Genomic DNA, 27,064 nt, shown 5'->3' with positions numbered 1-27,064 from the left:
GAAAGAATGGTGGGGTTTACGAGATGATATCTCACAATGCTGACATACAAGTAAACATGGGTTTTGCAACAAACGTAGATGTAGTCAGGTCATCACTTTAAACAACAAGCATATTACCAATACCTTGTGTGCAGGTTTGATGTATAGGAAAAGCCAAACATCTTGAAACAGTTCCTTTTTGAGGTTGACACCATGTAGCTGGTCATCCTCAACATTTTGTTCTTACCTGCCTCAGTCCTTTCTTCCTCCCCAATGGTGGCTGAATGAGAAGATTCTGGTGACCAGGTTCACTCTGCACACTTGCTACCCTGTTGAGTGTTAACAGTATTAACAAATGGAATGTTCACACATATGAGGAAGACGTATGGAAGATGTATACAGAAACATATACAACATTTATCATCAATTGGTGACTAAGCACTGTGATCCAGTGTACGTTTAACAACAGTGGCCAAGGGGAGAGTCCTTAATAACTATTACCTGTTAGCATTTTTCCATGTCCATGATTCTCTACAAAAAAGTCACCTGGGGTAGTAATAGTCCTGAAATTTTAATAATGCTGTTTGTTTACAGTTGCTCATAGTTCTATTATGTTACTCATTTTTTGTCCATGGCTACCAGTGTACTTCCCTGCACAAGGTTAAGCACATAATTCAACCATTCTACCTTTACTTAAACTCAACTTGCCATATGGAACTTTACATCTATACATACCTAACTCAGGCATATGTATTTCTCTGTATATCAGTAAAGAAGTTACAATACATAAATTCTGTCTGGCAGTACATTTATTACCTTGCTGATATTAGTAAAGGACTCCAAACAGGGTTATGCCATAATTTAATTTCCTAGCAAGAGCTGCTTCCAGAAACTGCTATAGTTTATAACTATAGTTTTCATTCCAGTAACAGAATATATTCAGTATGAGATTTTTTAGTGGAGATCGATATATTTTATTTCAAGCTGCATGAACTGTTGTTGCAAAAAATATTCTTGATGGACAAAACAGTAGTTGCATCTATAAGGGGAACAATCCTCGGCCAAACCAAATAAAATCAGAACAGTCTACAAATCTGAATTTTTATACCAAGCTGGTGTTTTGCAACACCTTGACACATCTGGACAGTCACTGAGCACCTATTCAACATGCACATAATAACCAATTTGAACTAAAATGTGTTTGCTTGTTGATTAAGTAGAATGCAGTATACCCCTTCTATGGTAACCCAAAATGGATTTCCCAAAGCACCAGCGCTTTCACAGTCATTGGATAAAACCAGTTGGGTGTGCATACGCTGCTAGGTAATGATCATGGTGAAGCTAATCTTAAAAATTAAAATATATTGATCATAAGAAGGTACTGTGAACACAGACTTTCAACATAGGCCCACTGACAAAACAAAGGAGCAGGTGTATTTGATGATAAAAAACAAAAACATGATATTCTGAGTTCTTGAGGAACCCTGTTCATTCAGCCCTTTGCTACACTCAATCCTGTTATTACTTCCGAGTGTATGTGATACATTGTAATTTGACAATATCTACTGCCAAACATTAGTATGTTCTAAAGCATTTTATCAAGACATGCTCAGACAATGGTCAACACTTGAAAAATCAGAATATGTTCTGAAGAAGTCATTTTCCGTATGTGTTTTAAAGCATTGGCTACCATTTTCATGTTTACGAAGTGACCAATTATTAGACAGGGAATACCACACTACTTTTATTATACATCTCTGTTTTTTCCACATTCATACACTTGCACGATGTCCTTACATAAAACTCTTCAACAAACACCAAATATACAGTATAGTGTGAATAGTGAACACAGTAAGACTGCAGCTTGATTCACAAATATTCCTCCCTCTGCTGCTCAAAAGTACTATGACAAAATCAGCCTTCCCCAGACCACTTCTTAACTGTGTGTCTATGTAGATAAAGCAGGTGAGGATGAACAAAATTACTCTCTATATCGTTCGAGTACACGTTCTAAACAGAGCCAACACTAGCACTTTTGCGTTACTGTTGGCTCTATTTATCTACATGGAAGGACTCTAGTGTTGCTGGGTGGAGACCACAAGTCAGGCATGGTGAGTGGAAACAGAGAGCTCTTGCCAGCCCTGATTGCATGATTGGGTTGCAGTGCCATTATCGTGCATGTATGTGCTTCAAGTTCAAGCTGTCTCAGTTGGATGCTCAGGATTACAGTTGCAGGGGTTGTAAAAATACATTGCATGTACTTTACAAAATGAGAGAAAGCCTGATCTGCAATACATGTGCAGAACATTATGTCCCTAATTTGTTTGATAAATGGCCTTCACTGTTTCTACTCTCGATGTACTGAAAAACTACAGAAACACTTAAGCAACATCAAAAAGGTAGAATAGCTTAATGTTCTATTGAGCCACTGATGTTGCACAGGAACTAGAAAGTTTCTCAACACCATACTGTAACAGCATATCAGGAAATGGTATAACAGTTCTCTAAGCAGCATTTAAGATTATCACAATATACAGTGGATATAAAAAAACTACATACCCCATTAAAATGTCAACTTTTTCCACCTACCTCTAAACTACAGAACTCAGTTGAATCTTTTAGGTGGAGGGAAGTAAAAATACAAAACTAAAATAATATGGTTGCATAAGTGTGCACACCCTTAAACTAATACTTTGTTGAAGCACCTTTTGATTTTATTACAGCACTCAGTTTTTTTGGGTATGAGTCTATCAGCATGGCACATCTTGACTGTGAAAATACTCCAAATCTGTAAGATTATGAGGGCATCTCATGTGCACAGCCCTCTTCAGATCACCCCACAGATTTTCGATCAGATTGAGGTCTGGGCTTTGGCTGGGCCATTCCAAAACTTTAATCTTCTTTTGGTGAAGCCATTCCTTTGTTGATTTGGATGTATGCTTTGGGTCGTTGTCATGATCAGCTTTGTAGCAGAAGCCTGAAGGTTTTGTGCCAATATTGAGTGGTATTTGGAATTGTTCATAATTCCCTCTACCTTGACTAAGGCCCCAGTTCCAGCTGAAGAAAAACAGCCCCAAAGCATGATGCTGGCAGCAACATGCTTCACTGTGGGTATGGCTTTCATTTGGTGATGTGCAGTGTTGTTTTTGCGCCAAACATATCTTTTGGAATTATGGTCAAAAAATTCAACCTTGGATTCATCAGACCATAACACATTTTCCCACATGTTTTTGGGAGATTTCAGATGTGTTTTTGCAAAATTAAGCCAGGCTTGGATGTTTTTCTTCATAAGAAAAGGCTTCCATCTTGCCACTCTACCCCATAGCCTAGACATATGAAGAACACAGGAGATTGTTGTCACATGTACCACACAGCCAGTACTTGCCAGATATTCCAGCAGCTCCTTTAATTTTGCTGAAGGCCTCTTGGCAGCCTCCCAGACCAGTTTTCTTCTTGTTTTTTCATCAATTTTGGAGGCACGTCCAGTTCTTTGTAAGACAGCTAAACTTTATTTGGGGTTAATCAGAGACAGTTTAAATGGTGGCAGATGTGTACTAACTCCTATTTAAAATGATTTTGGATGTGATTGCTTAATTCTGAACACCGGTACATCCCCAGTTATAAGAGAGTCTGCACACTTATGCAACCACATTATTTTATTTATGTTTACTTCCCCTATAAAAGATTTCAGTTTGTTTTTCAATTGAGTTGTACAGTTTATAGGTCACATTAAAGGTGGAAAAAGTTCTGAAATTATTTATCTTTGTCTCGTTTTTTTACATCACAGAAACCTGACATTTTAACAGGGGTGTGTAGACTTTTTATATCCATTGTAGTTCAAAAACATAGTTCTAGACTGTGTATTGACGCAATTTATCTCTGCTTAAATCCAGTGTGGCTGATTTACTAAAGGAGCATGGCATGTTTACTTTGCAAAGGAAATTTTCCCTTAGTTTAGTGAATGTGGTAACAGTTCACTTTTCAAAGAAAACCCAATCACATGCAAGAAAAATGTAAAAATAGGATTTTTGCTTGCGCGTGACTGGATGCAGATAGACATTAGCAGTGCTTAAGGGAAAATTCCATTGCAAAATGAAAATTCACTCTGGAATGCCAAGCCACACATTTTACATTTTATAGACATTTATGGGCAGAAGAAAAGTGCCTGGTTTTTACTGGCTGCCTGTAAAAATACAGGCGGTTGGCAACACTGATTTAGAACAACAACCTCAGACACATTTTTCACAATTTCACCTTGTCATTTGAGTTGATTTACTAATGGTGAATAGGTTGTTCACTTTGCAAGGGAATTGTCCTTTAGCATGGTGAATGTGGTGAAAATTCACTTTAAAAGAATACCCAAGCAGGTGCAAGGACATTTTTTTTTAAATGGTACTTTTTTTGGTTGCACTGGATATGCCTGGATGATGAATGTAAGCTAAGGGAAAATTCTCTTGCAAAGCAATCAGCCTATTTACCTATTACCTATAGTAAATCACACCTATTGAGTCAATGTGGGCTGCTGCACAAATGCCTGAGATTTTTCTGGTTCTACATAAACCTTCACTAATAAAATGGCATTTATGGTGTATAAAGGATTAAAACTGTAGGGCTAAGCCTTTATACAACACAGCTTGAAAGTCCAATTAAAGTCCAATGTGGAGTCCAAGGAAAACACTCCTATGGTCTGCTTCAAACTTGTGGCTGCTATTCAAGAGTTAGAAGTGAACTCTAGAAACAGAATGCAAGCAGAAAAAGGGAAGCGCCACTGAAGTGCAGCAAACCAACAATTTTTATTAAGTTCATAAATTGGAAGCTCACATTTTAAAAACTGCAACTCGCTTATCAAAAGGGTAAACAGCACTGTCATCCTGGTCCCAGGATCCTGTCGTGCACCAGGCAGCTGTTGCTGTGTCTCTGTTTGGATATTGTAGCAGCCAGAGCCACATATGGAATGTCAAAGTCTGCCTTTAATCCCCTAGATATTTACACTTAAAACATGTATATTGCCGGACCACACTTTTTGGGAACTAAGAAGAGTGACAACCAGATACTTAAATACAGAACAATGACAGTAATACTTGGGGTTCCAGTCTACAATAAGTTGATGAACTAGCCTGGAAACTATTAGTCCCAGCGGAATGACTTTGAAACAATTCGAGTGAATTGTAGGAGTGGTGACCAAATTCTTCTAAGACTGCCCCAGACCACTTTGTCAGTAAGTGGTAGGCACATGCTTGAAGAGTCTCTGTTTTCTAAGTCACAAAACATTTGTACATCAATAACATTGATAATGAAGAAATGACAATGAGATACTAAGTATATAAATGTTCTAATGATTGTGCACCATATTACTTTTTTAAAAGTACAGACAATGACCACCAACCATATTACTAACACAGTGTCTCTCAGCTTCTCCTTTGCATCAGGGGATAAAGATAATCGATTAGCCCCTTAGGACTGGAAGTGATCCACTGCAAGCTCCAGGACTGCTGTGGCTGTCCATATTAAAGAATATTGGAATAGCTAGGTACATAGAATGTGGCTTCCTAACCACATGTCCAATGTTTTTATTAGTTCTCTCTCACTTTTATCTTACACTAATAGCTGAGGCTCATAGCTCTCTATTAATGATAACATTTTTAGTGTTTAATGGATTCTTATTGTAGAACCCTAAGTTCAACACTCATCATATCTTTTTGTAATCACTACTAAGGACCCCTGGGAAGGAACAGGTGAGAGATAAAACATATTTCTAACTACACAGTCTACAGCGGGCAGATCACAAGCCTGAATAGTGAAAGGTGCAAAGCCTCTCTGGGCTGGGTACAGGCCTGTCTAACCCATTCGATCTTCATATTTGGCAAGTGCACTATGGCAATTCAACAATACAATTTGGAATACATGATGACAACCAAATCCTCCAGTCTTAAGAACTTTCAGGATAAAATGCGGCAAATAAACTGCAAGATTTTACAATGAAACATCTATTTTTTAACTGGTTTCTTTTACTAAATCATTTCATCAGTAGATTTCTATAGGAGACAGTTTGGCTTTTTTTTTGTAGCTCATACGATAAGATGACATCATCACAACTTGCATGATGACCCATGTGGACAAGAATGAATTACATTTCCTACTTTTTCTTTTACTTGTTTTGTACTCCAGTGTTGTTAAAATTTCCAGTTTGCTGCCTCTCTTTGGCCTTTATGATGTCTTTAGCCTTTAAAGCGTCACTTATCTTGATGCATTTTTCTGTAATGAAAAGCAAATGAAGTACCAAGTGGCAAGAGTGGTACTTCTTTGTAAAGGCTGTAGTGATACAATGAGAAGAGCTAGGAACACTGGTGGAAAGATCCCACAACCTGAGTTCCACAAAAATATAGGATACTGGCAGGTTATTTATATTATCTGTATTGAATTGTTTTTTTGGTTTAGGTCAGAGACAAGCTGCTTTATGTAAAACCACATAAACTAATATAGAGAAAATGCAAAAAGCATAAAATATATTTTGTCAGATTGTTATGGTACACTGAGTACAGGTTACTATAATAATAAATATAATAGATATTACCCTCGGATCTGACCAGAGAGGGATCTGCACCTTTTACGTCCAGACAAAATGGGCAATGGAGAGAATAACAGAGAGACAAAATGAGAGTGAGAGGGAGGACATTTTTTGCATTCTGGCCTCCATCCTCTCTCCCTCCTACATCACAATGACAGACAGGAAGCATTCATACCTAGACAGGCTGATCTCGCCATCACGCCCATGGGAGTCGTCAAGAACATTAGGTTCGCTGCAGGAGGGGGAGGGAGATGAAGCATTGAAGGGATAGAAAAAGCAAACAGAAAACAAAAACAAACAGAAAATCTGCATGCAAAAATATAAAAATGAACAAAAACTTCTAAATAAAAGAACTCAACTAACATACAAACCAACGGCAAGTCATTTATGGTTCTTGGCATTCTACACTTAAAAAAATTACAAGAGTCGGGGAAAAGAGGGGGCTCAGGGCGTAGGGGAATGCATTGATGGAACTGAGGAGATACAGGAGATTAGGAGAGCGAGCAAGAGTTTATGGTCCATGACCTGGACATTAAAGCAGCAGTACTAGAGCAATACACAGCAATTCAGAAATCATTTTTCTCAAGGTATCATACACATCAGTGGATGCATATTAATGCATGAGGCAATTTCATATGGTCACTTAAATTTCATGCATTCATAATTGAGAATAGATTACAGAAATCTTGTTCTGTTCATAGTGATGACATATACATACAGTACATTAGCTATTTATCATCCAGGCTTCAAGGGAAATAAAATATATGCTTTCCAGATCTTTTCATTAAAGCTGTAGTCCAGGATTTTGTAAAGGACAAGTACAACATAATGTAAAAGGAATAGCTTCATTGATCCTGTTTAGTTAATGCCAAACACCAGGCAGTTATAAAAACTAAAAAACTTTGAGGCCATCTAGATGTGGTGTACTACATTTGTGCTGACAAGGAATATACAGATAGGAAGAAAAGCCAGAACAATGAACTTATGTGTCTGCTGCTGCTCCTTCACTGTCTAGTCATAGGCTGGGGACAGGGGTGAGCCCTACTTTTATTTTATTTTTTTTTATTAACTTTAGTAGAGAAAAGTCATGTCACCTGTCTAGCTATGTTTTCTGATAGGGCTGCACAAATCTCAAGACTGGATGGACAGAAATATAAACCCTTTGAGATGATGTGTGTGTGATGGCGCTGGACCGATAGAAGTAAAAATTGGTTCTGATGGATCTGTTGTAAGATGATACCTCCTTAAAAGAAGCAAACCTGTGACTGAACTCTAATAGAGGTGGACCCTGTTCTGGTCCTAGGTTTCACCTCTCTGACAGTGACACAAGAAAGCACTCATCAGGTGATCTTGAATGTTACATCTCACTTAAAGGACTTTTTGAAACATTTAATGGTTAAGAGCATCAGATGAAGCCAACACTTTTCAGAGGAAAATCCTCCCCCTTCTTCAGGGCTTGAGCAGTCATTGTTAATAATCGCTGATCATGAAGCCTTAACATGGGTTTGTGCATTCTGTAGTGATTTTATTACTGGTCATACAACACTTGATTAATATTTCAATCAGCAGTATGTACTGATTCCAAGACCAGCAGCAAATATAACATCATGTGGCTGCATTGCATCATGGAAAGCTTATGTATTATGCAATAAATGCATATTAGTGGCTTATGAGGTTTCTATAAATTATTTATTCTGGATCCCAGATTCCAGTATTGGTCACAGTGAGATAATTAGCATGTGTGCTTCTTTTTAGGCAGAAGCCAGTTAGGGGCCACTATACCCAACTTATGTAATTTTAATGAGTTGGTTCAAATGAGAAAGGATTTGAAGTGAAATCAAGTTTAGAAAAATAGGAGTTGCCACTGCTGAGTTGTTTTTGAAAGTGCAGGCTCTGGGCTGTAACCCAGATTCTAGTTCCATCGGTTAGTGGGTCACTGACATGAAACAAACCTGCAGCCAGTGAAGCTTAAAAAGTTGTATTTCAATATATCTTTATTAAAAGTTTACATTAGGCCAAACCCAGAGAGGTTTTACAAATGTTCAGTAAGGTGTTTGCAATATATAATGTACAGTATGTTGTGAAATATATAAAATTTTAAACTCTTCTGTATATTGTGATGATGCAATTAGCTATAATATAACTGAAAATGGTGAGAGGTATACATTTACAATATGTAGGGCTAACATTTTTGAATTGTATTTCAATAAATATAAATCTTTGCAGAGTGGTGGAGAGGTACCAAGGGTAGTGGTTTAAGTAGAGGGGTATGTCAGGAGGAGAGGAGCATATATATGGGTGTCATCCCTCATCTTTCTATTAGGTTGGTAAATTGGAAGTCTGAAGAGTTTCAACTTTCATTCTGCATACTTGTAAGTTAGCAGTGACAGTTTTCTTTCTATCCTCAGGGGTTCTGCATCTACAGATACATTTGAAAAATTTCAGGAGAATATCAAAAGAGAAGATCCTTAAAACAGGTATTTGAGGGGTGAAAGCAATATTTTTCGGTACTGAGCAGATTATCTTATCAGTACGACTTCTATGTAATCTCACATACACATTGTGAAAAGTATAAGTATCTATTTCACATGTATTTTGGGGTAACGTGGTTCTTTTAATTACTTTTGGTTCTACTTGAAAGAGTAAATAACTTGCAGTGTCGATGGCCTTGAAGATCAATCTTTGTAAGTTTGAATCCGCCTATGGCACAGGAGATAAAAAGTAGCCATACAAAATGGCAGTTCAAAGTTTTTAAGCACAGATCAAGCTCTTCTTAAAGAATTCTAAGGAGTTCCTTGTCCAGGTAGCCAATAAAATGATTCCATTGTATCCAGCTCATCTTTGTTAGAAATGGCTAATGCTATTCCAGCAGGAATGTTTTAGGGGGATTCTGTATAACATACCTAAAGCACCTAAGATGGCTTGTGACTCTACTCTAAAGACTTTTCTTACAAACTTGCACAGAAAGCACATTTACATCACTCGCACTTATGACTGGTGGTCGTTTGGTTGTTACCAATAGCTCTTGACCAGAAATTATATCTGGCATTCAATCTGAAATCATAGAGTTAATAGGACAGTTTTGGAAACATGAAAAATGTTAGCTCTGCTGCTTTAATAATACGATAGCCATCATGAATGTAATGCTATAGTAGAGCACCTAAACACTAACAGACATGAAGAGCTATCCTCTGTTACACAAATGATTTCAATATCAACAATAAAATGTGAGACTGTAAATTGTATATGGTAAGCAATAGCAGACACAAATACAACTAATATAAGCACAAGGACTTGAAGAATTAGTAACAACTGTCCATAGAAAACAGCCATAAATTGCAGTTGTATACCTAATCAATGTGCAGAAATACAGTGAATCAAATTAAAACAGTCCCTACTCATTAAGATTTCTCTTGGTTCCAGCTAAGTTGTCTCACAAAACAAGAAACACATGCTTTTCCATGATGCAGTTGCCTGAACTGTTCTTTATATTATGACTGTCTACCTCTGCTAATGAACATTAGTACACAAGTAAAACTAAATTTCTGACAACTGTAACATGGAACCAGATTTTATAGGACAATAAAGATTACTGGCAGGAAATTTAATTGAAAAAGAGAAATTTGCACGATGTAAGAAAAAATGCTGTAACCTGTAACACAGGTTTTTTTTTTAGTAATTTACAGCTGAGAAATCAGAGGAACTATTTCACAATGGTCAATACAATAATAATAATAGCTTTGTCAAAGCAAAAAGGCATATCTCCTCATTACTGTAATTTTACAATAGTGAAATACATATACTACATTTTTCAGGATGTAAATTACCTAATTTGTCTTATATGAGTCACTGTCTTAAGAGATCTTGCGGTTTAATATACGTTTACCAAGCTGGTGCTGACAGCCATAACAAAACTCTTCTTAATAATGAATTCACTATATAAATAACAAACAATTGTCCGTATATAATTCATCACAATTCTTGTGTTCACTTTAATATTTATATTTAGTGCTTCTTAATCCAAGGGATCTTAAGGGATAAATTAGTTAAAAATGTTATAGAACCACCTAACCTAATACCCAACCCCACTTTTTTCCAAGGCACAGGATTCTACGCATGTGGGAGATGCTACAGCTGTAGTAGGGCCAAAAATAATCTCAAAAGAAGATCTTCATTCCAAAACCCAAACACAGGGAAGGAATACATTATTAAACAATTTATATCATGTGAAACTAAAGGAGTGGTGTATGCTCTAAAATGTCCCTGCAATCTCAAATATAGGACAGAATAAAAGAACAGAATAAAAGAACATGTTTATAATATTAACAGGGGATACAAACATCATAATTTTTTGTTGCACTTCCATACGACACATAATAAAGATGCCAGTCAACTACAGTTTTGGGGTATAGAGAAACACACAAGTCACTGGAGAGGAGATATCAAGATCAGGGAAGTTAGCAAAAAGGAATCAAAGTGGATTTAGGAAATTAAATGTTTGGCACCACTGGGTCTTAATAAGGAGTTTGACTTGACATGCTTCATTGGTAATACTTAGTAAACAGGGGGTGAGATATCATTTTGCTTATGTTTTAATATTTATTTATGATTAGTTTTTAACAAATATTTTGTATAAATTAGCTGGATATGCATGATCTGTGTATCCAATCTTTATGCTAATTCATAAATTTCCTTCTAAAATATTTTATTAAAAACTTAATTTTTTTTATAAATTTTATTAAACATCATTTAATATTTTATTTTATTTAAATTTTACATATTTTAAATTTAATTTATTTAATCTCAGTTTAATTTTTGTTTTGTATATTGTAATAAATATTGGTCTTTTAATTATTAATTGCACTCATTAAGGGGGTAGGTTTACAATAGTACATAATCCATCAAATATTACCCCACGCTTATTGCTGTTCTTTTTGTTTGTTTTTTTTTTTTGCAGCAGTGGGTAGCGGTGCTCACATCCCAGAGTAGGTGGTATGGTGATACACAGCAGTCCAGCACACTTTGTGGATTTGAACACCAATATAAAATCTAAATAAAACTATGAGGCTAGCCACAATAGATATGTATCAGTTTTATAATATGCATTAGCAACTTAATAACAGCGGAGATGTTGGTTTATTGTATAATGTTAGCAGATCACAGGAACATGGCAATCACCATGCAGGCTCCTATAAAATGGCTCTAAGGCAGTATGTAAAGAGTTGGCATCCCGGACTATATGTGGATGTAAACTTCGATATAAAACTCTAATTCTAGAGAAGGGTTAGCTAAAAACAATAGATAGTCATTGTACTGTGAATTGATAGTGGCAGTGCTGTCGGATTTTTGCTTGGTGTGCAGCAGACTGTTGAGACATGGCTGATGCCATGCAGGCTACTATAAAATGGCTACTATAAAGATTAACAAGCGGAGTGTCATCCAATCATTCCCACTGATAAAGCCAAGTGACTTAACGCGTAGGGGAGGGGCTTTTACGTTACGATGCTCGATGGTTCTATAGTGAGACCAGCTGGCTGCACACAGGTTATCACCACTGCTAAAATTCAGGAAGCAATTTATTGCACAAAGCGCTTCTGTATATTGATCATGTGGGTGTACTACTGTATACTAATAAATGAGTGTTTAAGGATAAAGCACTATGATCTGGTTATTCTCTTAACATACCCACCGATGGAGGAGAGCCGCTAGATGAGCGAACGGGATCCTATTCAGCTGAATACCATCCCATCCACACTTGGTCCAATTAAAGGAACACAAGCTTTATATGACCTCACTTAACGGTTTGGTCATGTATTTGAGGTGAGAGCACAACCGGTGGGGGTGCACAGGTTTTGAAGTGAATTTTGACACTGAAGATGGATTAAGAAGCACTAAATATAAATATTAAAGAGAACACAAGAATTGTGAAGAATTATATATGGACAATTTTTTATTATTTATATAGTGGATTTATGTAAAATTGCACTTATATATTATTTGAGTGAAATTGCACATATTTATGAATTCTATTGGTAAAAGTGTAACACGGCACATTTTGGTAATATATGTAGAAGGCACATTTGTATGTATTAGGTGTAGGCGATCCACTAAATTGTATTTTGGTTTGGCACGAAGTATCTGATATAGCAGCTCACAAGTCTTGATTATAATGTTCTTAATGATGATCTTGCAATATTCCCATTTAATCTAATCATCATAACATGCAGTTTGCTGAATAATTAAATAATTTTTCAAATTAGTAAGACTGACACATGCACAGCTCCCTTATAGAGCTTGTCTTGTAGATGATACCTGTAACAATGTAATTTTTACATCCACACCTTCCAGATGCTCTGTAATTAGTCATTTTGGCATTGTAATAATGCAGAATAAATGCAAAAAACTAACTGTCAATGGAGCCATAGATTCACAGAGAACACCGTAAAAAAATGTTTTGCCATTATATAATGTTCTTGAAAACATATTGCACCAGAAGCATGACATGGTTCAGCTATTTCCATTATATAAATTTTAGAAATTATGCGATGGATGGACAGCACAGTTTACCTTTGGCTGGGAAGCATGCCACCCTCAGCCTGGGGAACAGACATGCTGGATGTGTGACTGGAGAAACGTCTTCTACCAATGGCACTCAAGAGGTACGCATCCTGTTCACTTACCACACTGGGCATGCTCACAGAGTCATCTAAAGGGACAGAAAGAAATAATTTTTTTTTAGTAGCTTAGGAAAAGTGAGAACCTATGGTAAGTTTTTAAACACTGACCCATGTTGGAATGTTATAATTATAAATGTAAAAATAAATTTAAGAATAAATAATAGTTATTTATTGAATATGCTGTCCGATATCCACTTATGCTAAAATAGCCTGCTTGGGCTCCTTATTACTGGGCTCTTCAACTTACTTTCTTCCTCCTCTTCATCAGTGCGACTGAGTGTGTCCTGTGAGGCTTGCTGTGAGTGTTCGCTGTCCTGTTCCCACACTGTTCCAGTTCCTGTGTTAGAGCGAGACATTGTGGCCAAGCTCAAACGGTAAGCAGAGGTGGAGGTCCCAACTGTGCTGATGGATGTCTTCCCTTGATATGCTTAAAAAAGAAGTTAGACAAATAGAGAGATAAGAGCCTCTTTACCTTCCACCATTTGCAAATCAACATAATCAGAATATATTCTAGAATAGCTATAACAGAAATGTCAGATAAAATCTTAAATGTATCTAAATTGTCTTAGTGCCATGGATGTACTTTTGGAAACTCTTCAAATATGAGGTGAGCTGATTTAAAAAATATTCACCACATTAAAACACACAAACATGATTTGTGCCTAAAGATAACCCTAGCTGCAAATCTAAACCATAAACCGATGGCAAACCTAAAAAATGAACAATCTCAAAAGCAAAGCTGTTCTCTGCCTATAATGGGCAGAGAAAGTTCTTCATACAATCATGGTCCTTCTCTGTGGTGTCTGTTTTATACGTTGTATATAGTTCAGCAAAATCTCTTCTAAATTTTCTTTTGTATTTAGCAGACACTCCATTTTTTAAAACAACAAACCCACACCACAGGTGCCCTCCTTCTAAGTGTAATTCACAATAAAAATATGTATAGCAAACCAGACCAAGCTGCTGCTCCCACCACACTTTCAATGTGTGGATCTATGTGTAACCCAATGTAGCTGCACTAGGTATTAAATAATCCACAATCCTTATGCATCAAAGCAACTCAAAATATCATACACAATATATAAAAAAGATACAAAGTGAAATATCCTGTGTTAATGAACAAAAAAATTAAAAGTAATCAAATGTCGATAAAGTGTATGTAAACTGTGAAGTGTAAAGTACTCTTATTCCATTGCAATAATCCTCAGTTCTTCAGTGAATACGAATCACCCACGTACCACCACCTTCACCACAGAAAACTCACCGGATAGCCATGACCGGACTGTATACTTCTTACCTTATATTTTTCTGCTCTCCTCTATTAACTTTCTATATAATATCTGCTTCACTTCCCTCTTTCTATAATTTACTTGCTGATTCATTCCACCTTAGTATTAACATGCTGACTGTTTTCTAATTTGCTTTATAATCTACCTTCTTATAGCTCTCTCTTCCTTCTTCACACCCACAGCTCTCTTTTAAAAGGGACACAAATGTGCAGATGATGGTAAAAAAATAAAACCTAATTTTAAAATGTTTAAATACTGTGAAATTAGCTTTGTATTCTAATATCTAGTGAATCAGATGCATGTGAATATTAAGATCATCAAATTTATACATTTTTCGTGAAAAAGTAAGAGGTTTGCTTCGCTAGAAACACTGTAGGCAGTGAGAAAATTCCACTAAGCAAAGCCTTTCATAATGCATTCCTGGTGTATGATTCAAGGAGCATGATTGGAAAATGCTAACGCATAGCAAGTTTTCCATAGTTAGATCCACAAATATGTGTTGGCTGATCCAGTTTTAGGCTAGCCTATGTTAATGGTGAAGTATGGCCAAAACTCTTTTGGCCATACTTCTCCTGTGGGTCACAGGAGTGCACTTAGTTCTGCACTACTAAAGTGTGCTAAGGTCTACTGTCAGCTGACGTCACAGAGTTGGTCCAGGGATTCCAAAAATAATATTGGGATCTGTCCAGAAGCCTGACTGGCAGCTGGCTTAGCCTCTCAGTGTGCTGCTGATAGCCTGAGCCAGCCGTTCCAGCCCCCTCCACAGCCTGGCACTCCAGTGAGCACTGGAGGGGCAGAGAACAGAGAGGTCGTGAGAACTGAGCAATCAGTAATCTTTGATTGCTTGGTTCCCAATGTAGAGACAGCATGGGAACACTGCAGCTTGGATCAATGCTGCAGTCATCTAGTTGAATATAAATGTTTATTAATTTTGATTCCCGCACTTCTCTTTTAAACTAAATGGATGTCTAGTTTATACATGATGCTTAAAATGCACATTTAGGATTGTCCAAGTCTTACCTGAACCACTATGAACTGCCTCCTTCAAGATCTTCAACTCATTATTGAATTCATTTATAAGGGAGCTCTTGCACAGAGGTCTAGGGATGAAACGCCTCTCCAGCTGGTCTGCAATGTGCTGTCGTGCACTCAGCTCTTCCTGAGTCTCTGCTGGCTGTGCTAGCAACTAGTGGGGGAGTGGGAGAAAAATTCATCCTTATAAACCAATATTTTCAAAATATAGACACAGTTAAATGTTGCTGTTTAGAACAAAATACTTGACTTTGCTATGAAAAACGTAGAGCTGACCTGAACTAAAAGCTTGAAATATTCCAACAATAGCATTCACCATTAGACATTTGCTCACCTTACACTGGATGAAAGGTCTAAGGAGAACAAATATTGGGATCCGAGTTCTTACAATGAAATCGAGGAAGTCCCAGAGAGCCAATCCCCCCACCTTTCTCAGAGCCATCTCTTTAACTTGCAGGCTAAGCTGATACCATTCACTTCCCAGCTGGCGTTCAAAGCAGACCAAAATAACCTTCAGAGCTGTAAAAAAAAGAATAAATGATTGAGGTGAGAGTGGAGAATTGTGCTAAATATCATTCCTAAAGGCTTTTTCCATTTTCAGCTAAAGTTAACCTTTTCTTGAGACCTCTTATTGTAGCAAATCAGAACTGACGTGAACAATATGGAATCTCTATTTTGATCTATACAGTAACTGGTGCTCTATGACCAGCATATTATGGAATCTGACATACTTCAGTTATGCATAGAAATAGTATGATCACTACCTGACCTTTATATACAGTATGTCTATACAACAAAAAATACAAAAAAATTGACTGTTCAGATATACTTTTCTGAACTTTCTTTATTATTTCCCAATGAGATATAGTCAAGGGCGTATGCTTAGTACATGAACATGCACATTTAACTGAAGCATGTTTATAGAAAGCTTTTTTTAAAAAATGTCTACATCTCCTGACAATAGCTATTCCTAGTCCACCAAGGCAGTGTTAAAGTGTCACCAGACAAGTAATTTCTACAAAAAAAACTTTTTAATTACATTTAATGCAAGTTTTTACCCGTAAAAGCCTCCCTTAGTGCCACGAGACTCTGACCTGCTACTCAAGTGACAGTATTCCCCCTTCGCTCCTTCACTGCCCACTTCAAAAAATAAGGTAATGTAGGGAGCTGAAGTGTGTATGTGTGTGTTTGTGGTGTTGGGGTATGTTGGGCCACAACAAAAAATAATTACACACTCCCAGAAGGGCAGGGGCCCTAAAATATGCAAGTAGGGTTGGAGCTCAGCTAGGAAATTGTCTCTTCCTGGCCTAGTCAACTAGTCTAATTTTCTAACAAGTTAAAAGTTATTTTGCAAATTAATAAAAATGATTTATGGAAAGGAAAACACTGCAAGTAAACATTTAAAATACTTTTTCTGTGCACCTTTTTAAGTTGGTAACAGGGTCGCTTTAACCGCTGTATGAAGAGCATTCTTTTTGTGATTATGAGAACGTAGATAGTTGTGGGACAAAAGGCTGCATAATGTAAACAAAAAAATAAACCATTGGCTTACAGAACCTTACCAAGATAAGCAGCTTGACTGGTAGAATCTGCAAGTCCTTCCCTTCGAAGATCTTTCCCAGCATCACCAGGGGTAGAACAGTGTGCAGGTGAACTTTCCAGCATAAAGTTCTTGCTACGGGAAGTGCTTATGATACGTGGAGGCAGCAGAATATTTATCACAGTCTGCAACAGCAAGAAGACTTCAGGCTGCTCCAGACAGGGGCTATCTGAGAGATTGCAGAAATTACAAAACAGATCTTAGCAGGTAGAAGATGCAAACATTTTGAGACAGCTGATGCTTTTAAAAAAAGAAAGCCTCTCTACATCTGTACTCCAAAAACATCCTTCTGGAAACAATCAAACACAGGGGGATGTGTCTCATCTTTAAGGTCTTCCCTGACATTGGATGACAGGGGGCCTCACTAGGTGATGATCTAATACCTGGGGTTTCAAGCCTTTTCTGGGGCAGTTGTATTTGGACAGGTTAGAAAGCCTTGTATGATTATCTATAGTGCTTCTTCCCAATTCTTCCCATCCTGCTTAATAGGCTGAACCAGCCTCTTTTAACCAGGGTGCCCAGGCACCCTGGGGTACTTTGAGTTTCCTTCAAGGGTGCCTTGGCAAAATGTCTAAAAATTACCCAAAACTGGTATACAAACCAGCGGGTATAACAAGCCTGCCTTTTAGTTACACAAAATCAGAGGTTTTCATTGTGCACCATTACAACCTTCTAGCCGCTGGCGTTCTAACAACCAATGACATCATCAGTTGATAAGGAGGATGTAGGTTGCCTGCACAGCATCCTTCTTTGACCCTCCCCTGTCCATCTCCTCCATTGGAATACTAGTCAGAACCAATGTGCAAAAGTGCATTTGCTTTGGAAGAATAAATCACCTCTAATGTTGGATGTCCTACGTGTGTGGGTGTTGCTGTGTTATATAAATCTATTAGAATTGTTTTTTACATTTTAGAATGGATGCCTTGAGACTGTCCATAATTTTAGAGGGTGGCTTGACTGAAAAAAAGTTGAGAAACACTGGGCTAAACAAAAACAGTTGCATTTGGTAAAGCACTGGATGGGAAAGATGCCTAAGAGTGGTTTAACCATACCTCTGTGCATTCAGCTGGCCTCTACTATCTAAGGTCAGCTTAAGGTGCACAAAGGGGAAAACAAAATTAAACTGTAAGTATAGTTTTTAAAATGTTTCTTAGATTTACTGTACATGTAAAAGACATCAACATACTGTATCATAAAGAGTCTTACAATGTCAGTTAATTTATGGCAGGCATTGTTTCTGTGTAGAACATGGTAGCAGCCTTTTTGATTGTCTTGGTAGTCAGGAACGATGTTATTCAGGCTGCCCAGACATGTAGTTTGCACAAAAAGTTAATTCTAACACGTGACCATTTGATTTACATGAAGTATACATTTTAATGATAAGTCAACTTTACCTTGCATTGTACAGTATTTAATAAAAACGCAACTTTGCTTGTACTATAGTGTGAATACCAACATTCACTTAAATGTTTTTGAATATTTTTAAGCAGTTTCTATACAGTTATCATTTGCAAGATTCATGATAGGGATAGACAAAAAGGAATGCAGCTTAATTTATTTATTTCATTCACTGCATCCATCATTCTGGTTTATTTCCATATAATAAAGCTGCTATGAACAAAATGATACAAATCATTCAAAAAAGTATTTTATTTTATTTGATATTGATGTTTACTTATTCATGGAATCTTTTTACTTGACGGTACTAAAAGTGTTACTAAACCCATGAGCATGCATTCACTATATTATGTCTTCCACAGCATACAGAACATGGAAATGCAATTAGTAGATATAAACTGCTAAATACCTTTTTTCATTAGCAGTATATAGCAGTCTTGTAACTTCTATCAGTGTTCAGCCGAGCACTGGTTAATCTTATAGAAGTTTTCATTCTCCTCTGAAAGTCATATGAGGCTGCATAACCCCTGACCCTGTTTGGATTGGCCCTGTGATGACCACATGCACCCTCTCTAGCAAGACACACCAAACAGAGCATGTGCAGACTTACCACTGCTGCTCTAACTATGCAAATGGTTGGAGACATCAAAAGAAGGGGAGGATCAGAGAAGACAAGATCAAACAGCCTTTTTACACAATGCGGAGAATGACACCTTATATTCCACAGTGAGTATAACAAGCATGATTTACTGCATACAGAGACTGATTTTACTGTTGTGGGTTTAGTAACACTTTAAGTGATATTTGCTGCACATTTTCATAATAGCGCAGCACATTATGAAACATATATTTTTTGGATGATTTATATCATTGTGCTGCTTAGCAGCTTAATTGTCTGGAGGTGGAAATGGTGCACAGCAATATTAAGAAAATCTTCAGCATTCATTTTCATTCTGCTTTTTTTTGGTTTTCAAGTACCAAAGGGCTCATGTTTAGTTTTTTATTCTACACAGTTCCATAGCAGATATTGACATTATAAAAAAAAACTACTAGTAAAAATGACAGCAATAAAATTAACAAAGAACTGATAAGCAATAAAAAAGAATGGAATGATACAGTATGTCATATATGCCAAACCTTTGCTTCCTGATCCAACTGTCAACACAAAAGGAATTAGCAGGTTGAGAAGCATCCCCTCGCGTCTTTCCAAATTAGTGAAAGGTGAGATCACATGACTCAAGGGGAAATCCTCCTTTAAAGCCTAAAGCACACACATAAATCATAGCATCACATAAAAAGGTTATTTATAAAATGTTGAATTTATAGATTTAGTATAAATAAATATAATGTCACAAAAGATTTCATACATCAAGTACTGACGACCTAATCTCAGATCAACTAGGAGCTGGGTGTAAGATTATGCCCCCACAGACATAAAGGATCCTGTGCTTAGATAATTGGTGCTGCCATTGCCAACCTCTTTTTGAAATTGTTCGTTTCCTGGCTATCTCTGGCTTCAGTACTTCTTAAACCACTAAAGCCCCGAATACACGTTGAGAATATCCGATGAATGATTGTCCGGTTTTGTTGCATGCTAGTCTTAGGCTCCATGTACATGGGACGTTTGGAAAACACTTCTGAATGATGGAAACTGACTGCTGGAAAATGTAGGTTAAAAAGTCTGTTTAGCCGCTTTTGCATACCGCGTTTATGCGCATTTATGAGCATTTGCGTTTAGAAGCGTTTTTTAAAGATAACCTCAGGAGACCTTCCAAAATGCCCAGAATGCACTGCAAAAACAGCAAAAAATGAACTATTTCAGACATTTTGAGAGAAATAGAGAGAGCAGAAGCAGAGAGAGCAGTATTGAGATTAGATGTCTTTTTTTGTGGTGTTTGGATGTGTTCAAGCTCATTTCTGTGCAGAAATTATTGCAGCAGTGTCTAACATATTTTCTTTCATGCGAAACCTCAAAGTATGGTGTACCAGGTCCATTTGAGTACCAGGAAAATGCTTTGCATGCATTTTTCTTGATGAAAAAAGGCTCTGGACAGCATCTGGAAATGGAAGAGTTAAAAAACTTTTCCAAACGCTTAGAAACGCAGTTACAGACTGTACACTCGACTGCCTGTAAATGACTGTAAACGACATAATGTACATGGACACATAGGAAAACATTAGGGAGAGTTCAGGTGCTTCTGAAAAAAAACGCAGGAAAACTCCTATACGTGAGTTTATCAGCTGCAGTGTACATAGAGCCTTATATCAAAAGTGAAGAGGTTACTAAAGTTAAAACTCTTATATGACAGAATAAAAATTCGAAAGTGATGTAATGTAATGTATTCTAATGTATTTGTATTGTATTTTTGGATAAAAACTGTACTGGTTAAATGAAAATGGAACGGTCTGGTATCTACAACAAAGAATTTTCTTCTTGTCCCTTTGAGTAATTTCAGATGATTGCTGTGTACTAACAATCCAAATCGTTGTACGAACCCATTGAAAATGACATTTTTTATAAGATTTTCTGATCGTGTGTATGGGGCTTAACCTGGAGCAAGCATATAGATTACAAGGTCAAAGTGAAGTTAGGACACTTGATCTGTATCCTTGTTTCAGGTCAGAATCTCTAATAGTATCAAAGCCACTGGACCACTTAACAGCTGAAATCTGGTAATTTTCAAGAAAAAGCAATGGTAGCCTCTATTTTTTTTATAGGTTACCTTTAACACAAAGCTTAATGACAAGAATCCATTTAAAGTGGAACTACAGTCAACAGAATACTCACCTTTGCTCCAGCGATGAGACTGTTGGGTACCTTGCAGGGATTTTCTCCCCAGACTTTTTCTGGGTTTTCAGCCTCTTGATGGGCTGGTGGGGATGTTGGGACCCCCACACATGCACACAGTAGTCATTCATCCTGGCACAATGACATTGTGCTGAGAGTGTATGCTGAGAGTGTATACTGAGCTGTGCAAGCAGGTCCTGGGTAAAAGTATCTGTAGGTCTTCACAACACACATAAGACGTAGTTGAGGTATCATCAAAAATTAAAAATGTAATTATATACAAACTAGGCCACGTACTAACCTGTATCTGCAGTGCTACCAGCCTGACAACTGCTGTACTGAAGGGTAGAGGAGGGGAAAGGTATGGACTAAGATGGAGGAGAGGTAATCCATCTGCAACACTAGAGGGACCCACAACACCCATTACCTGTAAAGTAAATGCAATGTAGGTCAGGCATTTAGATCAAATGGAAATAATGTGAACAGGAAACAAACACCGCTGAATGTAAACAACACACGTTGAAGTACTTCCTCACACAGGGCTCCACGGAGCATGCAGGAAATAATCACAGATGTGTAGGACAGTGACCCAGTTACAAAACGGAGGGCCCTCCAATACAAACCTACTCACCAAATTCACACACACATTGATCAGTGACCTAAGGTGAGGCAGGAAGGATATGATTGGCTGCCTCTGAAGTGTCAAACAAACCCCTTCTATCAAATTGCTGGCAGGCTCCCACTCAACCTGTCGCCTGCAATACAACAGGAGGTAAGGTTAGAGAAATTAAAACAGCAAAATGAGGCTTCAAAACTATATTTGAGATCTGACTCGTTGGAGCACAAACATCATCCTGTGAATAAATATTCATAAAAAGTCTTCTGAACTAGACTAACAGCTCATTAAAGCTGAACTCCTGGAAATCAGCTTCTTTTTAAAATATGCCAGATTAGTATGGGTTAAGTCGAATCAGGTGTATTCCACCTTGTGGACTTACTTCATTCATTTACAAATAACATTTTTACTGAGCACCAGGAGCGTAGCTATCGCTATACTTCTGGTGCTACCATGTTGGACCTTCTGGTTTCAGCTTCTGCAGACTTGTATGCAGCTGCTCTGTCTGCTCCTCTCCCAATCCTGTCCAATCACAGAATGCTTTGTATTACAGTAACCCATTCACAAAATACAAAGCCTTCTGTGAATGGAGAAAGGAGGGGAGGAGTAGTGGGCAGAGCTGCTGCTGTGTGAGAAGCATCACTCCTGTCAGCATCACTCCTGTCAGTATCACTGTACTCCCGGCTATCAGTAAAACTGTCAGTTGTAAATATAAGAGATAATTGCACGAGGTGGCATGACAGATTTTAGAAAGTGGCTGAATTCCTTGAGCTCAGCTTTAGAATTTGTAAAAATAATAACAATCTGCAAGGATAGATGACTTGTTAATTTTAGAATTATAGTGTTAACCTAATCTGGATAATGAAAATGAAGATGTTCTTATAAAGCTGCTATTAGAGCAATTCCATGAAATAAATTAAATTCTGCTGAAAGTACACTGCACTGCACATGGCAAAAGAGTCAGAAGGTCAATAAGCCGACAAGGAAAACTTCAGATATTAAAGTTTGCCTGGACTTACATGAAAACTGATAAACTAACATAGGTGGTGTACAGCAGGAACCGGTGTTTTCATAAAGCCTTAGATTTCTTTAGAAATTGCACCAAATGTGTCAAATTCTGGGGGAAGGTGGACATGTTCCTGACCTTCCTTGTCAAACCTGAGATTTTCATCCCAGGTACCCCAGGTTTTGGAGCACCCATAGTATTCTAAAGAAAGACTAAAGCTGCATGCTTCCCCTGGAAATTTACAAACTTTCCTGTAACTAAAGGTTGCTTTATAGGGACTCTGTTACTGAAAAAAAGAGAACTGCAAGCAGGCATAAAATGCTGGCACACACAGGTACCTGCACATACCTGCAGCAGCTATCATTCCTTTCTGCTATAACTGAATGCTGGGTGACTGAACAAGCTAAGCTCTGGAAATTCCTAGAGGCAATTGATTTTGCCCTCCCCTCATTATTGAAATGGGCCAACAAGAGTGTGTAGGGAGGAAGAGGCAAGCTCTCACACTACTGAGAAGTATCACACTGAATCAACATATTTACTCTGACTGCTAGAGAAGATCTGCTAAGTTATCTGTCTTTTGATATTGGATGCATAGTGTACTCATGCTAACATTCTCCCTGAAAAAGTTTTTATTGTATTGCTATAATTTATTAAACAGCATCCATCAAAATTATCCTATATTACTTTAAGAGCATGTAACTAGTTTTGAATTGTGGCCTAAATAGTAAGACTGTGCCTATAGCTAGAATTTACCTACCTTTGTTTTTTCATACGTTGCTTTCCTCTGCTGTTGCCCAGAGAAACCACCATAATCTTGTTTGTGGACAGCAGTAGAGGAAAGTAATCAAGCATTATGCCCTTACTTCAAGGTTTGCAACATCAGAAACTCAATGCATGTTTCTGTGCTATCTGCTCACCTTAAAGTTGGCATTTTGTGTATTTTATTGAACATACGATCCAGTCTCTTTAAGATGAGGATAAGAGCTGGCCGCACGGCTTCTGCTGTCCAATCTGTAATGGGCAACATCTCCATGATGTAACGCTTGAGCCCCCTGCTCTCCATAGTCTGGGTGTCATAAGGTGCCAGTTTCAGGAGTGAATGGGCAATTTCTGCCAACCTATAATTGGAGACAAAAAAAATGGTGAATTGGTTATGGACTCTTAAATTTTATGACAATTTTGTGATGCACTATTATTCATCATCTCTGAATTGGAACAGCCAGCAATTCAGTAAGATCCAGACCTCATATGTGACTTCACATCCAGGAGTTCCAGAGAAGTCACACGTGGTTCTCCAGCCAGGTTTTGCAGAATCTTCAGCCTAGGACCACAGTGTTTATAGAACTCTGTGCAGACGTTGAGCAGAGACTCCCGTGGCCTCCGAAACTCTTCTCGAGCAATCCTCTCATCCAGTTCTTCCCTGGGTAGTCCCTGACCTTCTTCCAGCAGGTGAAGATTATCTCTGGAAAACAAGGTATTGATTTAACCTTTTATTTGATATTGTACAAGTAACTTATATTCAGTGGTATCACACGTTGAAATTAATTGTTACCTCAGGTTGACCCCAGCTGACATAGTGTGGTTTGCTGTTGTGGCTCCCTTGTGGCCTTGATCACCTCGGCTCATCTGAGGTGCTGTCATGGGCCTAAAAATATTATTGATTTAATATTTTGACTTTGTGTTAAAATATCTAAAATCTACATTTCAAGAGAATGTTTACCATATATATATATATTTTTTTTTTTTTGGTATGTGCAGGATTGAAGAAATAGGGGTTGATTTACTAAAACTGGACAGTGAAATATCTAGTGCAACTCAGCTTTAAGGTTTTTTTTCAAAGCTTAGTTGAACAAGCCGCAGTTATAAGCGGATTGGCTACCATGCAGCTGCACCAGATATTGCACTGTCAAGTTTAGTAAATCACCCTTATAGTTTTAAAATTATTTTTAACTTTTTTCATAAGAATATTCATTATGGTAAAGTTGGGAATATATGCACAGAAAGGATTCTCATGGATTAACATAAAAGACAGTACAGCAGATGTGGTCCATCTTTTGGTTTGTTTCAGTTCACTAAAACCTCAGAATGATCTATCCAACAAGTCAGTGCTCTGACTCATTTATTTCTGTGTAAATTTCAGCTTAATTTAAACAGCTATGTAGAATACAGGCTTTTTACAACAAAACTTGAGTCAGATAAAAGAATTTGAAAAGAAGCTGATAGCTTCACCTGCTAGCTTGATGAAATACTACATAATATTTAATTTGCAATAAAATATATTTACCTAACAAAAACAGAACAAAATATACTTATCAATACCTCCCAACAGTCCTGGACCTTTTCAGCTGAGTCCCCCAAAAGCTGTACACTGTGGCCAAAGTTTCTTCATATGCAAATTGCTGCACTATTTGAGTATTAATTTGGTTGTTGTGTAATTTGCGTATACATGATCTGATGACAGGGTTTCCCTCTGGCTCATTTATGTGCAAAGCAGAGGGAGGCACCTCCTCAGCTCCCTCACATCCACAACTGAGGGGAAGACTTCCCTCTGCCACAGCCAGATGTCAGATCTCCACCAACTGGAGGGTGAATTTAAGGGGAAAGGGGACTGTGTTGTAGGCAGGGATGGGGATCTGTACTGAGGGGGTGATAGGTACTTGGGGTCTGTGATGAGAAGGAACTAGGAGGGGGGGGGGGTGTCATTACACACTCCCGAGCATTGCAATCTGTATGGCACATATCTTCCATTTGCACATTGTCTCTCTTTTTCAGCTTAAGATGTTGGGAGGTATGTTTAAATTTGAAATTTTTTTAAATTTTGGCCATAAAAAAACATAAAGAAGAAATATACCCCAAACTACTTTACATTTTATTTATGTATAATGAGTTTAAAAGTATAGGGTAGAATCATCCTTTTCTTTGGGAAAGAGAAACACTAAAACACAAAAGTGAGCAAGGAGTTGTAAAAAAAACATGTGGGGCCAGAAACTAGAAATTCCTCTTTTAAATAATATATTATTTACCTTGTTAAAGCTTCTACACTATAAAGAAGAGCCTGAAGTGATGTGGCCAAGGCAGCAGTGGCAGCAATTTCTTCACGAGCCGCTGACACTGTCTCCAACTGTGATGTCTGCCGTTTTAACTTCTGCAAATAGCAGGGAACCAGAGCTTCTAGCACCATCAACATCTGGAGGCTGAGAAGTGAACATTTTGAAAACTGATACCATTTTTTTTCTTGTAAAAATTTTACATAATTTCCCAGTCCCATCCATTCACTTAAAATCTATTTAATTCAGCAGAGGCTAGGTACCTGCGAAATGACTCTGGAGCATAGGCTACCACTGTTACACACAGCTTTATGCATTCACTGATGGAGAATGCCATGTCTTCATTGCCATAACAGAAATCTAGATGGAAATATAATTGAAGCACAAGCTGGTTAACTGTTGGTTCTCCCACTGCAGTTGGCAAAGAAATATTGTTTATTTAAATAGAACTTGTCATCAGGTAACCCTTTAGTGTCAGAGGCTTTCTGTAGTAGGATCTGTACTGGTCCTGACATCACCAAGGCAGAGTGGCTGATGTACATGAACCTTCCATTATCTGAAGCTGGGTTTATTTACTAAAACTGGAGAGTGCAAAATCAGGCTCATTTCTGCATAGTAACCAATCAACTTCCAGGTTTTATTGCCAAAGCTTAATTGAATAGACTGAGGTTAGAAGGTGATTGGCTACCATGCACAGTTTCACCAGTTTCTGAGTTCACCAACTTTAGTAAATCTACTCCTGTGTGTGGGAGAGTGCCTTCACAGTATCAGAGATAATAGTGAGTTCTGATGCACCAAACAGGCACAACAAACTCAGCCTGGTCCTTGCTGTCACTTATACTGAACTGGAGGCTTCACAGGAGCAGCCAGACACCCTGGTGGGCCGGAAGAAAGCAAGGAGGGAGCAGTTTGGTCTTTCTAGGGGTGTCAAAGGCAGAAGAAAAAGTATTGTTAATGACAAAAATGCAAGGTCAGCATCAGTAAATGAAAATTGCAATTGAGAAAAAGGTGATAACAGTGTCAGAAAAACAGAGTGATTTTTCTGAAAATAATAATGAGTAATG

General features: G+C 37.7%; 1 protein-coding gene across 9 annotated transcripts in view; it reads right to left on the bottom strand.

Moving 5' to 3' along the window:
• UNC80 (unc-80 subunit of NALCN channel complex) overlaps window positions 1–27,064 on the bottom strand; it is a 223,535-nt gene that overhangs the window by 33,405 nt on the left and 163,066 nt on the right. For 4 of the 9 annotated variants that reach the window (XM_089672076.1, XM_089672084.1, XM_089672093.1 and 1 more), the window contains exons 48-62: window positions 26,264–26,360; window positions 25,977–26,147; window positions 24,506–24,598; window positions 24,197–24,415; window positions 23,871–24,071; window positions 21,963–22,086; window positions 21,633–21,758; window positions 19,681–19,804; window positions 17,108–17,314; window positions 15,880–16,064; window positions 15,534–15,699; window positions 13,472–13,651; window positions 13,115–13,253; window positions 6,723–6,779; window positions 227–308 (exon numbers count right to left, since the gene is read on the bottom strand). In XM_089672076.1, the coding sequence (XP_089528202.1) occupies window positions 227–308; window positions 6,723–6,779; window positions 13,115–13,253; window positions 13,472–13,651; window positions 15,534–15,699; window positions 15,880–16,064; window positions 17,108–17,314; window positions 19,681–19,804; window positions 21,633–21,758; window positions 21,963–22,086; window positions 23,871–24,071; window positions 24,197–24,415; window positions 24,506–24,598; window positions 25,977–26,147; window positions 26,264–26,360 (2,171 nt within the window). The remainder of the gene's footprint in view (window positions 1–226; window positions 309–6,722; window positions 6,780–13,114; window positions 13,254–13,471; window positions 13,652–15,533; window positions 15,700–15,879; window positions 16,065–17,107; window positions 17,315–19,680; window positions 19,805–21,632; window positions 21,759–21,962; window positions 22,087–23,870; window positions 24,072–24,196; window positions 24,416–24,505; window positions 24,599–25,976; window positions 26,148–26,263; window positions 26,361–27,064) is intronic. The other 5 variants (XM_089672101.1, XM_089672110.1, XM_089672147.1 and 2 more) reach the window with 2 other exon arrangements.

Source organism: Staurois parvus, unplaced genomic scaffold (assembly GCF_062004578.1).
Source record: "Staurois parvus isolate SC_StPar_1 unplaced genomic scaffold, SC_StPar_1.0 ptg000011l, whole genome shotgun sequence".
Classification (NCBI taxonomy): domain Eukaryota; kingdom Metazoa; phylum Chordata; class Amphibia; order Anura; family Ranidae; genus Staurois; species Staurois parvus.
This window is presented reverse-complemented; position numbering and strand designations above follow the sequence as displayed.